The sequence below is a fragment of the Mesoplodon densirostris genome, chromosome 17, assembly GCF_025265405.1.
Source record: "Mesoplodon densirostris isolate mMesDen1 chromosome 17, mMesDen1 primary haplotype, whole genome shotgun sequence".
Taxonomy (NCBI): Eukaryota; Metazoa; Chordata; class Mammalia; order Artiodactyla; family Ziphiidae; genus Mesoplodon; species Mesoplodon densirostris.
The window spans coordinates 76,892,046-76,904,569 of NC_082677.1; the positions used below are offsets into that span (position 1 = coordinate 76,892,046).

Below are 12,524 nucleotides of genomic sequence, written 5' to 3' on the forward strand. Positions count from 1 at the left end.
TTACATGAAGTCCTTTTATCTTCCTCACATTCTTAACCCAGATTATGTTGTTACAATAGTATTTAAAACAACCCCCTTCCACTATGTTCTTGTCCTTATTTTTAATATATATTTTTATATATTTGTAATAGTACCTATAATTAAGATGTGCTTGGGAGCTACATATATACATACACATACAAAGAAATACATACATATATAAAGAGATACACAAGTATATATATCCGTGTGTGTGTGTGTGTGTGTGTGTGTGTGTGTGTGTGTATAAACTTAAGCTTTGACAAGTTTAAGAATGCAACACATGATAACACTTAAGAAAAATACATACGTTCTTTCTTGATTTTTTCAGCTACTAGAAATTCGTCTCTTTCAACAGTTGGGGCAAAGTTGCTGCCAATAACTCGCACGGCATACTGGAACTGCTGGGCCACATCGGCTGAAAGGTAGATAAAAGGATGCAAGTTATCACCATCACGTTACGTTGTGATCCCCTGAAGCTTCCAGTTCAACACAGTGCACTGGGCACGTGCATCTACCGTCCACCTTCCCCAGGGCTTAACTGAGAGCACGGAAGAGCCACAAAGAGGCAGAATGAACGACTAAATGAGCAGAATGACGGTTTTACAGACCAAGTGAGGGAGACAGCAACAGAAAGCCTGAAAACTCCTATAGGACAGAAAGCAGACTGGACTGATACACATTAAAAAGGAGCAGGAAGAGCGCCAGCCCAAACCACGGCACCTGCTCAGCAGAGCCTTCAAGGAGCGCCAGGGCTCACGTGCACACACACACCACGAGTGGCCACGAGCAACCAAAACGGGCAATAGCTTATGAACCATGTGTGCACTTCCAGGTAAAGAGGATGGCTTAAACACAGACATGTGCCTCCACGCCCTTCAAAAACCCCACTCAACTGAGAAAAGGGGATCTTTTTTTTTCTAAGGCATAAACCTACAAGAGCAAAGAGAACAAGGCAGATCAGTAAACCCTGCTGACTCGACTTCTAAAAGTGTGTCCCACTATGATCACTCCACAGCCACTAGCCCATCTCAACAAGGCTCCTGAGTAGCTGGTGACCTACTCCTCCTTTTGCCCCTGGAGTAAATTACCCACACGCAGTCAGGCTGATCCTGAGGAAGGCCTACAACACTGGGCCCCTTGCCACCTGCCACGTCTCCGGGCCCAGCTCACGACACACCAGCCATGCCCTGCGGTCCTGCCCTTCCTTGAGGACGCCTCACTCATGTCCAGCTGAGAACCCTGACACACACACACCCCCAGCTCCTCAGACCGCCTTCCCACCTCCAGCACACGTACACACACACACACGCACGTGCGCAGTCTTCCTTAAACACCACTGCACCACAACACAGAAGGTGAGTGTATACATGGGGGAAAGGAGCAAACAGAAGTAACTCAAACTGTTTCTGTGGAGTCACAGGATTAGAGGGGAGATCTTCTTCCTCATGTTTTCCCACACTTAAAAAATTTTCTACACCAAGTATACATTAATTTCATAAATATTACGTGTCACTGAACATCACTTATTTAAAAGGAGTGCTTGCATAACTAGTTTAGTTAAAAATTATTTTTAGATTACCACGACCCTGCGTTCTACAAACAACAGTTCATTAACAACAAACTCAAGGACATCCCAGAAAAATCCCCACTCTAAAAGTTTCATAAAGTTTGGAATTTTCTCCCACCCCAAATTCAAACCTCCTCAGTACCAGACACACTCTCCTCTTCCTTGTCTTCACACCTCCACACCTCTGTACGTCTACCACATCCCTCCCACCTCTGCAGCCACACTGCAGTTTCCCTATCTGCCTGCCAGCCAAATTTCCAGTCTATCTTTCTTGTTGATGATAAAGTATTTGAAAAACCCATCAGCTATTTCTTAAACCAAATCTACCTATCCTGTGCTTCAAAGGTAGATGCATAGAATCCAGACTATGAAAGAAATCAGCAGAGGCAGTTGTTCTTTCTTTAATAATGACTATCATCAATATGATATCAATGAGTATCACTGAATAACGACCATCATCAAAGATTACAGTGCAAAATATGAAACAATGTCAACTACGAATTTCTCCTGTAACACTCCCAAAACATCATTCAATTTTTAAAGTATAAGTAAACTCAATCAGTGATTCAATGAATAATTCCAAAGCACCTACTACATGCCAAACAGTACAGGCCCTAAGAATAGAACAGACAAGAAATAGTGGCTAACAAGGCAGCCTTTGTGAGAATACAAAAAAATGAGGCAAATAATACACAAGGTAATCAGACTGTGACAAGAGCTACTAGGAAATAAGCAGGACATTACGATGGCAAATAACAGGGAAGACTTCGTGAAACAGGCTGGCTAAGCAAGGCCCCTCTGAGGAAGTGACCTTTAAGACCGGGAGGAGCTGCCAGGTGAAAAGCCAGAGAACCAGGTGGAAAGGACACCGTAGTGGGATGCACAGGGCTACTCGGGACACTGTTCCTCAAAGGAGGCCAATGACACTGGATTCTAAAATCCAAATCATCGAAGCCAAACTCACTCCATCAAGAGTCCCAGACAAGGAGGCCCACACGGTAGCTCTGTGATGGTCTGGCTTAACCCAAGACTAAAAATAGGAGTATTCAAATTTTGGACCACAAAGTACCAGAGCACTGTCGCCTCCAATCTGCTCTGGGTATGTGCCATGGGTGGGCGGTTATCAGGAGCGGGGAAGGGGCGGCACACCCCCCGCCAAGCCTCTGACGACGTTTCTTTGAGAAGCAATGGCATCAGTGACTTCAAGGACATGCTGTCTGACGAGCGCCAGAGAGCCGCTGCAGTGCCCTGACACACACACACTTCCAACCACGCAGGCGAGAGGCCACCCCACAGGCAGGGCTGCGGCTTTCCCGCCTCTCCTCAGACAAGGCAAGAGGCTCCGTCCGGGATCAGAGGCCTGGGTTCCTGGCGTGGCCCTGCCAGCCGCAGCCGGAGGACAGCAAGCCGGCTTCGTCACCTCTCCAGGTCTCAGGGGCCTCGGCTATGAAACGAGGCCACTAGGAACCACCGCAACCTCTCAGAGGGCGAGCAGAGCGTCTGGCACACAGCAAGGACTCAACAAACGTTAGCTATCTTTATTATTATTAACCTGAAAACGTCATTTAAATGTACCTTTTGTCTAGCACAGCCATCAAAACTACAACTCAACACAGCACCCTTAGTTTTTAACTTTAAGCAAGATAATGGGGTCTTCATCCTGTAGGTTACAGACAGGGAACAAAACCAGCCTTCAACGGATCTGATTAAACTGTTCTCTAGAAATGACCCTCTGGCTGCAGGGTGGGAGAACTGGGAGGAGGTGCAAAGCCAGGGCCTGCCGACACCGTGGGACCACAGGATCTCAATCCGACACGCGAAGGCCCAGAGAGCACGCAGGTGTGGGCCCGAGAGGTTTCAGATGGAAGACGGCCCCTCTGCATCCTGAAAGGGTTATTATCCACACGTTCAGGTGAAAGACAACCACTGAACTTCACGGTGCACAAAAATAAGCGAGTCCCCAGGAATTACAAAAACTCTACAGGCGTGTGCTTCCCAGAGATTCAGAAAGTGATGGAGGACAAACTGTCCAAGTGGTAAGATTCTGCCTTCCTGCGCCTCCTCTACCTGTGGGCTTGTGTACACGTGACGCTGCTTTCGTAAAGGACAGGCCAACAGGTCAGAAACCTGAACCAGCAATCCCCACCCCAGACACAGGTCGGAATGACTGTGTTCCAGACGCCAAGCTCCCACAGACACCGCCAGGACCAGTATCTCTGGAGATGGGGCCCACAATATTAGTTGTGAATAAGTGCCACATTTAGAGAATTCAAAATGAAAAGACGTAACACTCCACACAGTAAAAAGTCTTCCCCCTCCACTGCTGTCTGGCCACCAGCTCCTCTCCCCAAAGCAGCCAGTGTTATCAGGTTCTCGTGAGATCACAGATGACTCTGATCACAGCGCTAGTTGAAAAGCAATGCTCTGAACAAAAACAAAATAAAAATCATTGCTCTAGTTTGTGGTTCTCAAACTTTTTGGTCTCAAGCCCCTTTTACACTTTTAAGATTGAGGACCCCTAAAAGTTTTTTATTTATGTGGGTTATATCAATCTATATTTACTGTATTAGAAACATAAACCATGATCATTTTAAAATACGAATTTATTTTAAAATAGCTATGATAAACCCATTAAGTACAATTTTCAAATGAAGCCTAAACTTTTAAAATTTCAATATACACATTAATAAACATTTAGTGTACATTTTAGCATACACATAATAAGTTTTTTCCCCCACATAATATGTTTTGATGTATATTTAATACACATTGATTTTCTCAAGATAAAGACTACACTTTGTTTGGAACTTCATCAAGAACGCTTCACAATTTTAAAAAATCATAAAACCCACAGCAACACCACTTGTGGTCCACAAACCACCAAGATGACATCCTTTCCCTGCCTGCACCATGGCTCACGCTGCCCTCACATGGCCGTTCCCAGTCAGGGCCATCGTCTGACCTCAGTATGTGGGCTACTGTAGTCCTACCTAAGCGTTTGTGCTAAAACACTTACCTAACAAAAACTCCTGTATTTCTTCTTAATCGCTAGTTAGAAAGAGGATTACAAAGTATGAAAAGGAATGTTGCCTCTGGCAGAGCTGAAACACTGTAACATCAAGTACACTGTTTCCAAAGACAGAAATAATGACTATCCAAAGATATAATAATAAGTAAAATGTTCTCCAGGAGAGGCTCAAGGCTGTGGAGAGAGAATTCTCCTCTCACTGACGGGCACTGTGTGTTTCAAATAAATTCACAAGTGTTATAAGCTGGAAAAGGTGGGAAATAATGGTTACACTAACTTTATAAAAGTGTCAAGCATCATTATAGCTAGGTGCTTTGCTTCTGAAGGTCCCTTGAAGCTAACTACAAATTAAAAAAAAAAACTTTATGAAAAACTGATTCATATGAAATTCACATTAAAAGTAACAAGTGTCTATTATGCCTCAATTTCACAGTATTAAAAAAGCAATATATTATAAAAGCATAAGGCCAATTGTTTGTAAGGTCACTAGAAAATGTAGTTAATCAAATGTTCTACTAAGTTAACAGATAAAATACCCACCAATGAAAAGAAATTTTTTAAAAATCTCAAACACTGTAAAGGCAGCAATAACATTGCTCCTTTGTTCACTAAGGAAGAATAAATTAAAACAGAACAAGGCAAGCTATTGAAGACATATATTCTTCAGTAAGTAGTAGCATAATTTGGAATTATGAATACAACTGTTTGGCAATCCTAGCCGTCCAGAACAGAATAAAGAGAGCATCGTTTTAGTGGATTTTATGATATATTTTACTCTGAGAGGACCCCTCAGGATCTCACAAACAGCTTATTTACTTTTTTTTCCTTCCAGTTTTATTGAGATATAACTGATATACATCACTGTATAAGTTTAAGGTGTACAGGAGCCAATTTACTCTTAATTTAGACACAATTCTACATGGAGAGAGAGGACGGTGCAGAACTTTCTGAAAAGTTTTTCAACCTCCTGGAATGGGTGAAACTAAGTCAATCAAAAGGAGCCTCAGGGCCTCCCTGGTGGCGCAAGTGGTTGAGAGTCCGCCTGCCGATGCAGGGGATGCGGGTTCGTGCCCCGGTCTGGGAGGATCCCATATGCCGCGGAGCGGCTGGGCCCGTGAGCCATGGCCGCTGAGCCTGCGCGTCCGGAGCCTGCGCGTCCGGAGCCTGTGCTCCGCGACGGGGGAGGCCACAGCAGTGAGAGGCCCGCATACCGCAAAAAAAAAAAAAAGGAGCCTCAAATGTTAAAAAAAAATTTGAGAAACATGATGACACCTCGCAATGAATGAATGGTCTTCAAAGTCTAGTTGTGACAATGGAAACGGATGAATGTGTGGTTTATCCCTGGAGGAAAACTGAGGGCCCACGTGTGTAACGCAAACCCTGACTTTAACATGAGTGAATCATGACCAACAATCTCAGTTCCCTGGTGTCTCCTATGATCAGGAACATCAAATCAGAAAGGTAACTCAGACACACACAGACGAGCTGGAGATAAAAACAGAAAACAGCCAGGCCCCGCCCTCCTCAAGACCTTGGCACAGGTTTTCCAGGGCCCCTCCCTCTCTCCACCCAGGTCTCTGTTTAGGTATCCTCAGCTTTCCCTCAATATCCCTTTACCCTGGGCTTCCCTGGTGGCACAGTAGTTAAGAATCCACCTGCCAATGCAGGGGACACGGGTTCGATCCCTAGTCCAGGAAGATCCCACATGCCGTGGATCAACTAAGCCCATGCGCCACAACTACTAAGCCTGTGCTCTAGAGCCCACGAGCCACAACTACTGAGCCCGCTGAAGCCCGTGAGCCACAACTACTGAGCTTGCACTCTAGATCCCGTGAGCTACAACGACTGAGCCTACGTGCTGCAACTACTGAAGCCCATGTGCAACAACTACTGAAGCCCGTGCTGTGCAACAACTACTGAAGCCCGTGCTCTGCAACGAGAAGCCACTGCAATGAGAAGCCCGTACACCGTAACAAAGAGTAGCCCCGCTTGCAGCAATTAAGACCCAACGCAGCCAAAAATAATTTTTTAAAAAAGATTAAATCTAGTCTAATAACTTGTAAATTTAAAAAAATCCCTTTACCTTACTTTATTTTTCATCATAGCACCACTAAACAACATTATAAGTTTACTGATTTTTTAAAAAATAAGGAACGTTTCTTCCACTCTAACGATGAGAGAAAGTCTTCTTGTTTTTAATTTTTATTTATTTATTTAACTTTTTGGCTGCGCCGCATGGTATGTGGGATCTTAGTTTCCCCGACCAGGGATCAAACCTGCACCCCTGCATTGGAAGCATGAGTCTTAACCACTGGACCGCCAGGGAAGCCCCTAAGTTTACTGATTTTATCACATATCCTCCACTAGAATGTAGGATCTATGAGAGGAATTACCTGTCTCTCTACCTCTGCATCACCAGAGCCTAGCACAGTGCCTGGAGGTGGCGGGAGCCCAAAGATTTCTTAGATGAACAAAGAAAAAGAATGAAACTTCAAAAGCTGGAGCAAAAACTGTGTAAAGTCAGTGTCATTTAACAGACTGACCAAATAAAATTCATCTTTTTGCTCCTAAGACCATCAAATAAATTATGTACGCTAATTGTCAGGAATCATGAGAGGTCAAAATGCAGTCTCAATTCTTTAATTTTGTTTTAAGTCTTCCTGCAAAAACTGCACACTTTCTTTCCCACATTATGGTGCTCAAGGAATAAGTAACTTCAATTACCCAAAAGATCCCTTCGTAGTGCATCCCCTCTCCCCCCCACCTCCCGCCAAAACAAACATCGGGAGACGACAAACTGTGCCGTATTTTACGGTTCCAGGACTACACAATGGCTTGACCTACTGCACGGGACCGGTCTGGTAGCAGGACTCGCCATGTGAACCCTGCAGAAATGGCTTTACATCAAAAGCAACCCTCAGCCCTTCATCGAAGGAAAACGTGGCAGGTAACCGTCATAGGCACCTTTGCATCACCCTCAAATCCGCTCCTTTGCTAACGTTAAGGGGAAACTGTGTGGCTCCACCACCCGGACGCCTTCCGCGGCGTCGCCCCCGAGCAGTCACGGGTGTGTGACCCGGGCCAGCCCGCCGCTCTCTCCATCCGGATAAGGGCGGGAGCGCCCGCCCGGCCCTGCGGCCGGAGGAGGCTGACGCGCGGCGGCTGACCGTCCTCCGGGCTGCACCCCGGCACCGCGCTGGGCAGCGGTGACTCAGCCGCCCCGGGACCGGTCTCCTTCCCCCGCCCAGGGGGCTGCAGCGCCCGCAGGCCCGCCAGCCCCGACCTCGCCAGCCCCGGAGACGCCTCCCAGCCGCCAGGCCAGTCCCGCTACCTTCACTCCTGCCCAGGATCCGGCAGCACAGGTTCTGCAGCAGGACGTTCGGCGACTTCTGGTCCGGGGTCGCCATCCTAGCCCGGGGCTGCCCGCGGGGGCCCCGCGGAGCCCCCGGCGCTCGCCCGCCCCGTCCCGAGCCCGGCGTGCTCGGGAGGCCCGGCCGCCCGCGTCCGCCCCGCGTCCCGCGGGCTCCCGGGTCCCCCACAGGCTAAGGGGCCGCGGGCAGCGCCGGCAAGAAGGGCGCCATTTTGACGGAACCCGCCGAAATGCGGGCCCCTCCCACAATGCCCCGCTTCTTCCGGGCGCTCGGGGCCGCGGGTGCGCCGGCCTAAGGGTTCCTCCCGACAACTGCGGCCCAGCCAGGAAAGTTCCGGAACCAGGCGCCCCAGCCGCTGCTGCTCGCGGTGTTCAGACCCACAAACGTCCCTAGGTGTCCTCGAGGGTCAGGACGGCACCGACCCCCAGATGTCCCCAGCAGAGGGTCAGGACGGCCCCTGACCTGCTGTGAGAGTGGTGGGTGCCCTGAAGCGCTTTCACAGACCATAATTTTTTTTAAAGGATCATTGGTTCTACTTACACTTTGGGTGGAGAAGTCTGTTTATAGAAGTACAAGGGTTTTATGATTTTCGACACGTGGCTGACCATCGACACCGGCCACATTGTCCAGCTTTTCATAAGAGTGTTGTTTGGCACCTCCCCACCCCCAGCCCCAGGTAACTAGTCAGTCAGACAAGAGCGAGAGAAGGGAGCAAGGTCGACCACCAAAATGTGTTACATGGTCACGTGTGGCTACTTGGGGAAAAGGGCTGGCTGATGGCAAGACTTGGGGAAATTAAGCAGCTGCTGCGGTCGGGGGTAATGATGGCTACAGAGAGCACAAGGTGGGGTGGACTGTGCTGGGGTACATGGGGAAACCTGGGGTCCTTGCATTTCTAGCTAGAGGCTCAGCCATAGGCAGAACCAGAGGGCGTCTATAACAGCCCTAAAGGAAATCTCTTATTCTTGTACCTGCAAAGTCATCAGAACTGAGGACCAGACTCCAGCTATGATGCAAGTTCAACACACAGTCCTGCCAAGTCTCGCCTGTTAAGGGTGGATGGTTAATTGAGAAGTGCACCCTGCGGTTTGAGATGGAGACGTTTGGGTAAAACGTGAAAACCCAAGTCACCTGAACCTTCTGAAACACAGCAGGAAACCCCTCCTCGTGTGTGTGTGCAGAGTCTGGCCTTTCCTCCATTTTCTGAAGAATCAGTTTGGCTCTTCTCAGCAGCAAGTGAAGCAGAATTCCAAAGGACTCAAGTCATCCAAAAGAAGGAGTGAAAGAGTGGACAGAGAAACAAAAAATCAAAGAGGACAACAGAAAACAAACTTTTAAAACAGTGTACCTACATCCAACCACTCTAATGGCTGCAACAAGTGTTAATGGATGAAACGCTCCATTAAAAGGCCAAGATTGCCAGAATGAGTGAAGGAAAAAAGCAGGACCTGATTACAGGTTAAGACATATTTTAATATAAAAAGTTGGTAGACAGTAAATGGGTGGAGAAAAGATATACCAAGAAAACAGTGAGTATAGCGAGGCTGGAGTGACCACATTAACATCAGGTAAAATAGACTCGGAGACAGGGAGTGTCCAGAGACAGAGAAGGACATCTCGTTCTGATAAAAGGGTCAGTTCCTTAGGAAGACACAACTGTAAATGCATGTGTGCCTGATGACAGACCCTCAAAATACATGAAGCCAGAGGGACTTCCAGAGATGATGGGTGAGAATGCAAGCAACTCCTTTTCACCAAAAAAAAAAAAAAAGCAGAAAACTGGACCAAATTGCCAAGATGAACCAAGCCAGGGCACTGGAAATCAACCAAAGATAGACCACAAATTGGAAAGCATTCAGTCTTGAAAAAATGATGGAGCTTCTAGGGAGAAAAACGTGCATCTGTGGTCTTCTTGCCAGGGCTGCTCCAGTCCCCACCACACAGCTTGACCCAGGAGAGCCCTGGTGCTCCCAGTGCACGGTGGCTGCCCGACCATCAGCTTTGGTCCCAGAAGGGGTGGGCTCAATTTGGGGCAGGAGGTGAAAAGCCATGGCTCACCAGCTAAAAGGGGCTTGGTAGGAAATGAACAGGGTGACACTCCAGCTACAGTAGCCCAAGATTGGGGGCCTACTTGGTACAAGTGGCAGCCCCACCAGGATTTTAATGCCGAGGGTGACTTTTGTCACCTTGACTGGCCATGGTGTCCAGATGTGTGGTCAAACATTGTTCTAGGTGTTTCTGTGAGTGTGTTTTGGGATGAGATTAACATGTAAATAGTAGGCTTTGAGTAAAGCAGATTGCCCTCCGTAGCGTGGGTGGGCCTCATCCAATCAGTTGAAGGCCTGAATAGAACAAAAGACTGACTTCCCCAAGGATGAGGGAGCTCTGCCAGCAGGCGGCCTTCAGACTTGAGCTGCAGCATCGACTATTCCCTGGGTCTCCAGCTGAAAGCTCGCCCTGCAGATTGTGGAATTGCCATGCCCACACTCATGTGAACCAATCCCTTAAAATAACTCAATCTCTTTCCCTCACTCTAGATAGATGATAGTGTAGAATATAAAACAATAAAAATTTTTCATCCACTTAAAGAAAAAAAAGAAATAAAAGTGAACATAGAACAGGAGGGACAAGAGAAAACATACTAAGATGGTATGCTGAAACCAAAGTAGCTCACAAATTACATTAAATATAAACACAGTAAGTCCACAGAGGTGAAGAACAATTCTAATCACAACCCATCGAGCCTGCAGTCTATTGACTGGACATCTCATTGCTGGTGTGGACCTTGGTCAGCTACCCTCCAGTGGTGTTCGTACAGTTACTCCTTTTCTCTTTCCTTTCTTGCTCTTTGGAAGAATGTCACTGTGCAGCCCACTCCTAGGGAGTGGGTAGTTATGGTCCCCTTCCCTAAGTGTGGGGTACCTACACAGATTTATGTAAAATTTTTCTGCATGGAGATTTGTTTATTCTCCCCCATTTACTTGTTTTTCAACAATTTACTTATATCAGTGTGCATTTGTGGGTATTTATTTTTATACTTTGGGTCATAATCCAATAATGCATCACTTATTTTCTTACTCAAATTGTTCCAGCCTTGGCTCTTGGGAGCTGTTTCAGCTGGCTCCTGTATCCCTTGGACACTCCCTCATGGCTATGAGTTCTTTAAAAATAGTGAATAGACTTAATGGGTTTTAGTATCTTTCTTTTTTTTTTTTTTTTGGCTGCACTGAGTCTATATTGCTGCGTGTGGGCTTTCTCTAGTTGCAGTGAGTGGGGACTACTGTTTGCTGTGGTGTGTGGGCTTCTCACTGCAGTGGCTTCTCTTGTTGCGGAGCATGGGCTCTAGGCACGCGGGCTCTAGAGTGCAGGCTCAGTAATTGTGGTGCACGGGCTTAGCTGCTCCGCGGCAGGTGGGATCTTTCTGGACCAGGGCTCGAACCCGTGTCCCCTGCACTGGCAGACGGATTCTTAACCACTGTGCCACCAGGGAAGCCCAGTATCATTTTAAATTTATAGAAAGTTGAGTAAATAGTACAGAAAGGCTCATACACCCATCCACCCCAAGCACAACTTCCCCTATTATTAACATTTTGCATAAGTGTGGTATATCTGCTACAAGTAATGAACCAATATGGACCTGTTGTTATTAACTAAAGTCCGTAGTTTATGTTAGTCCAGTGCTTCTGGGTGGTGGGTTATTGTGGTAAGACAGCGAATTCTGTGGTCAGGTGCCCCCGTCTCCACTTTTCTGTAAAACGGTGAGGCCGTCACGTGGGATACCACGGTCGAGAGTGTCCACATCTGGCCATTCGCAGTCCCTCCTTCCCCGTGTGACCTGCTGCTCTGTCACACCTCTCCTTGATATGGGCCACATTTAAACTGCTCCCATATTCTATCTCTTATGTCACATTGGATATCGTGGGAAAAAACACATTCAAGTTGCCTCAGTTGGAAGCTTTGTGATGAACGAGCTTTCAGCACCCAACTCAGTGATTATAAAGATCGGTCATGATTGATTGACGAAAACTAGTGAACAGTCTTTCAAATTACAATGAATGTTTAAATTGATATTCACTTTTCTTTTTTGAGACCATAATAATTTACTGTTCTGACATCAGATCAACAGAAAGAAACTCCAATTAGACTTTGAAAACTCATAGATTTCAGGAACATGTCATTTAACCCTAGTAAGTGGATGGATAAATTACTTTAGAAGTCAAGAAGTCTTTTGAGCCACTGTCCTTTCTGTTATCTTGTTTTGTGAGTATGTAGTGTTTCTTCTCAGACTTTTAAAAAATTGTAATCAGTTTTCAAAGGCTGACATCTGACAGAGCTTTACTATAAATACCACCAGGATTGAGTATTACCTTTGCCCTTCTCCCTGCCTTAGGAAGCAGGAGCCCCTACTCCCCTCTCTTCTAACATTGTTTTTGTCAGAGCTCTTTTATCTTATTTCTCTGGTCTATATTTACAGTTTTTGAAGTATATCACATTTTTTAGTATGGTGTTCAACCGGCACGTTGTTTCTTTGATTTTA

General features: G+C 46.5%; 1 protein-coding gene across 2 annotated transcripts in view; it reads right to left on the bottom strand.

Moving 5' to 3' along the window:
• Window positions 1–8,204, bottom strand: part of TUBGCP3 (tubulin gamma complex component 3) — a 61,307-nt gene extending 53,103 nt beyond the window's left edge. For both annotated transcript variants that reach the window (XM_060079600.1, XM_060079599.1), the window contains exons 1-2: window positions 7,948–8,204; window positions 329–436 (exon numbers count right to left, since the gene is read on the bottom strand). In XM_060079600.1, coding sequence (XP_059935583.1) covers window positions 329–436; window positions 7,948–8,023 — 184 coding nt within the window. In that variant the 5' untranslated portion in view covers window positions 8,024–8,204. The remainder of the gene's footprint in view (window positions 1–328; window positions 437–7,947) is intronic.
• Between the last annotated feature and the right edge of the window lie 4,320 nt (window positions 8,205–12,524).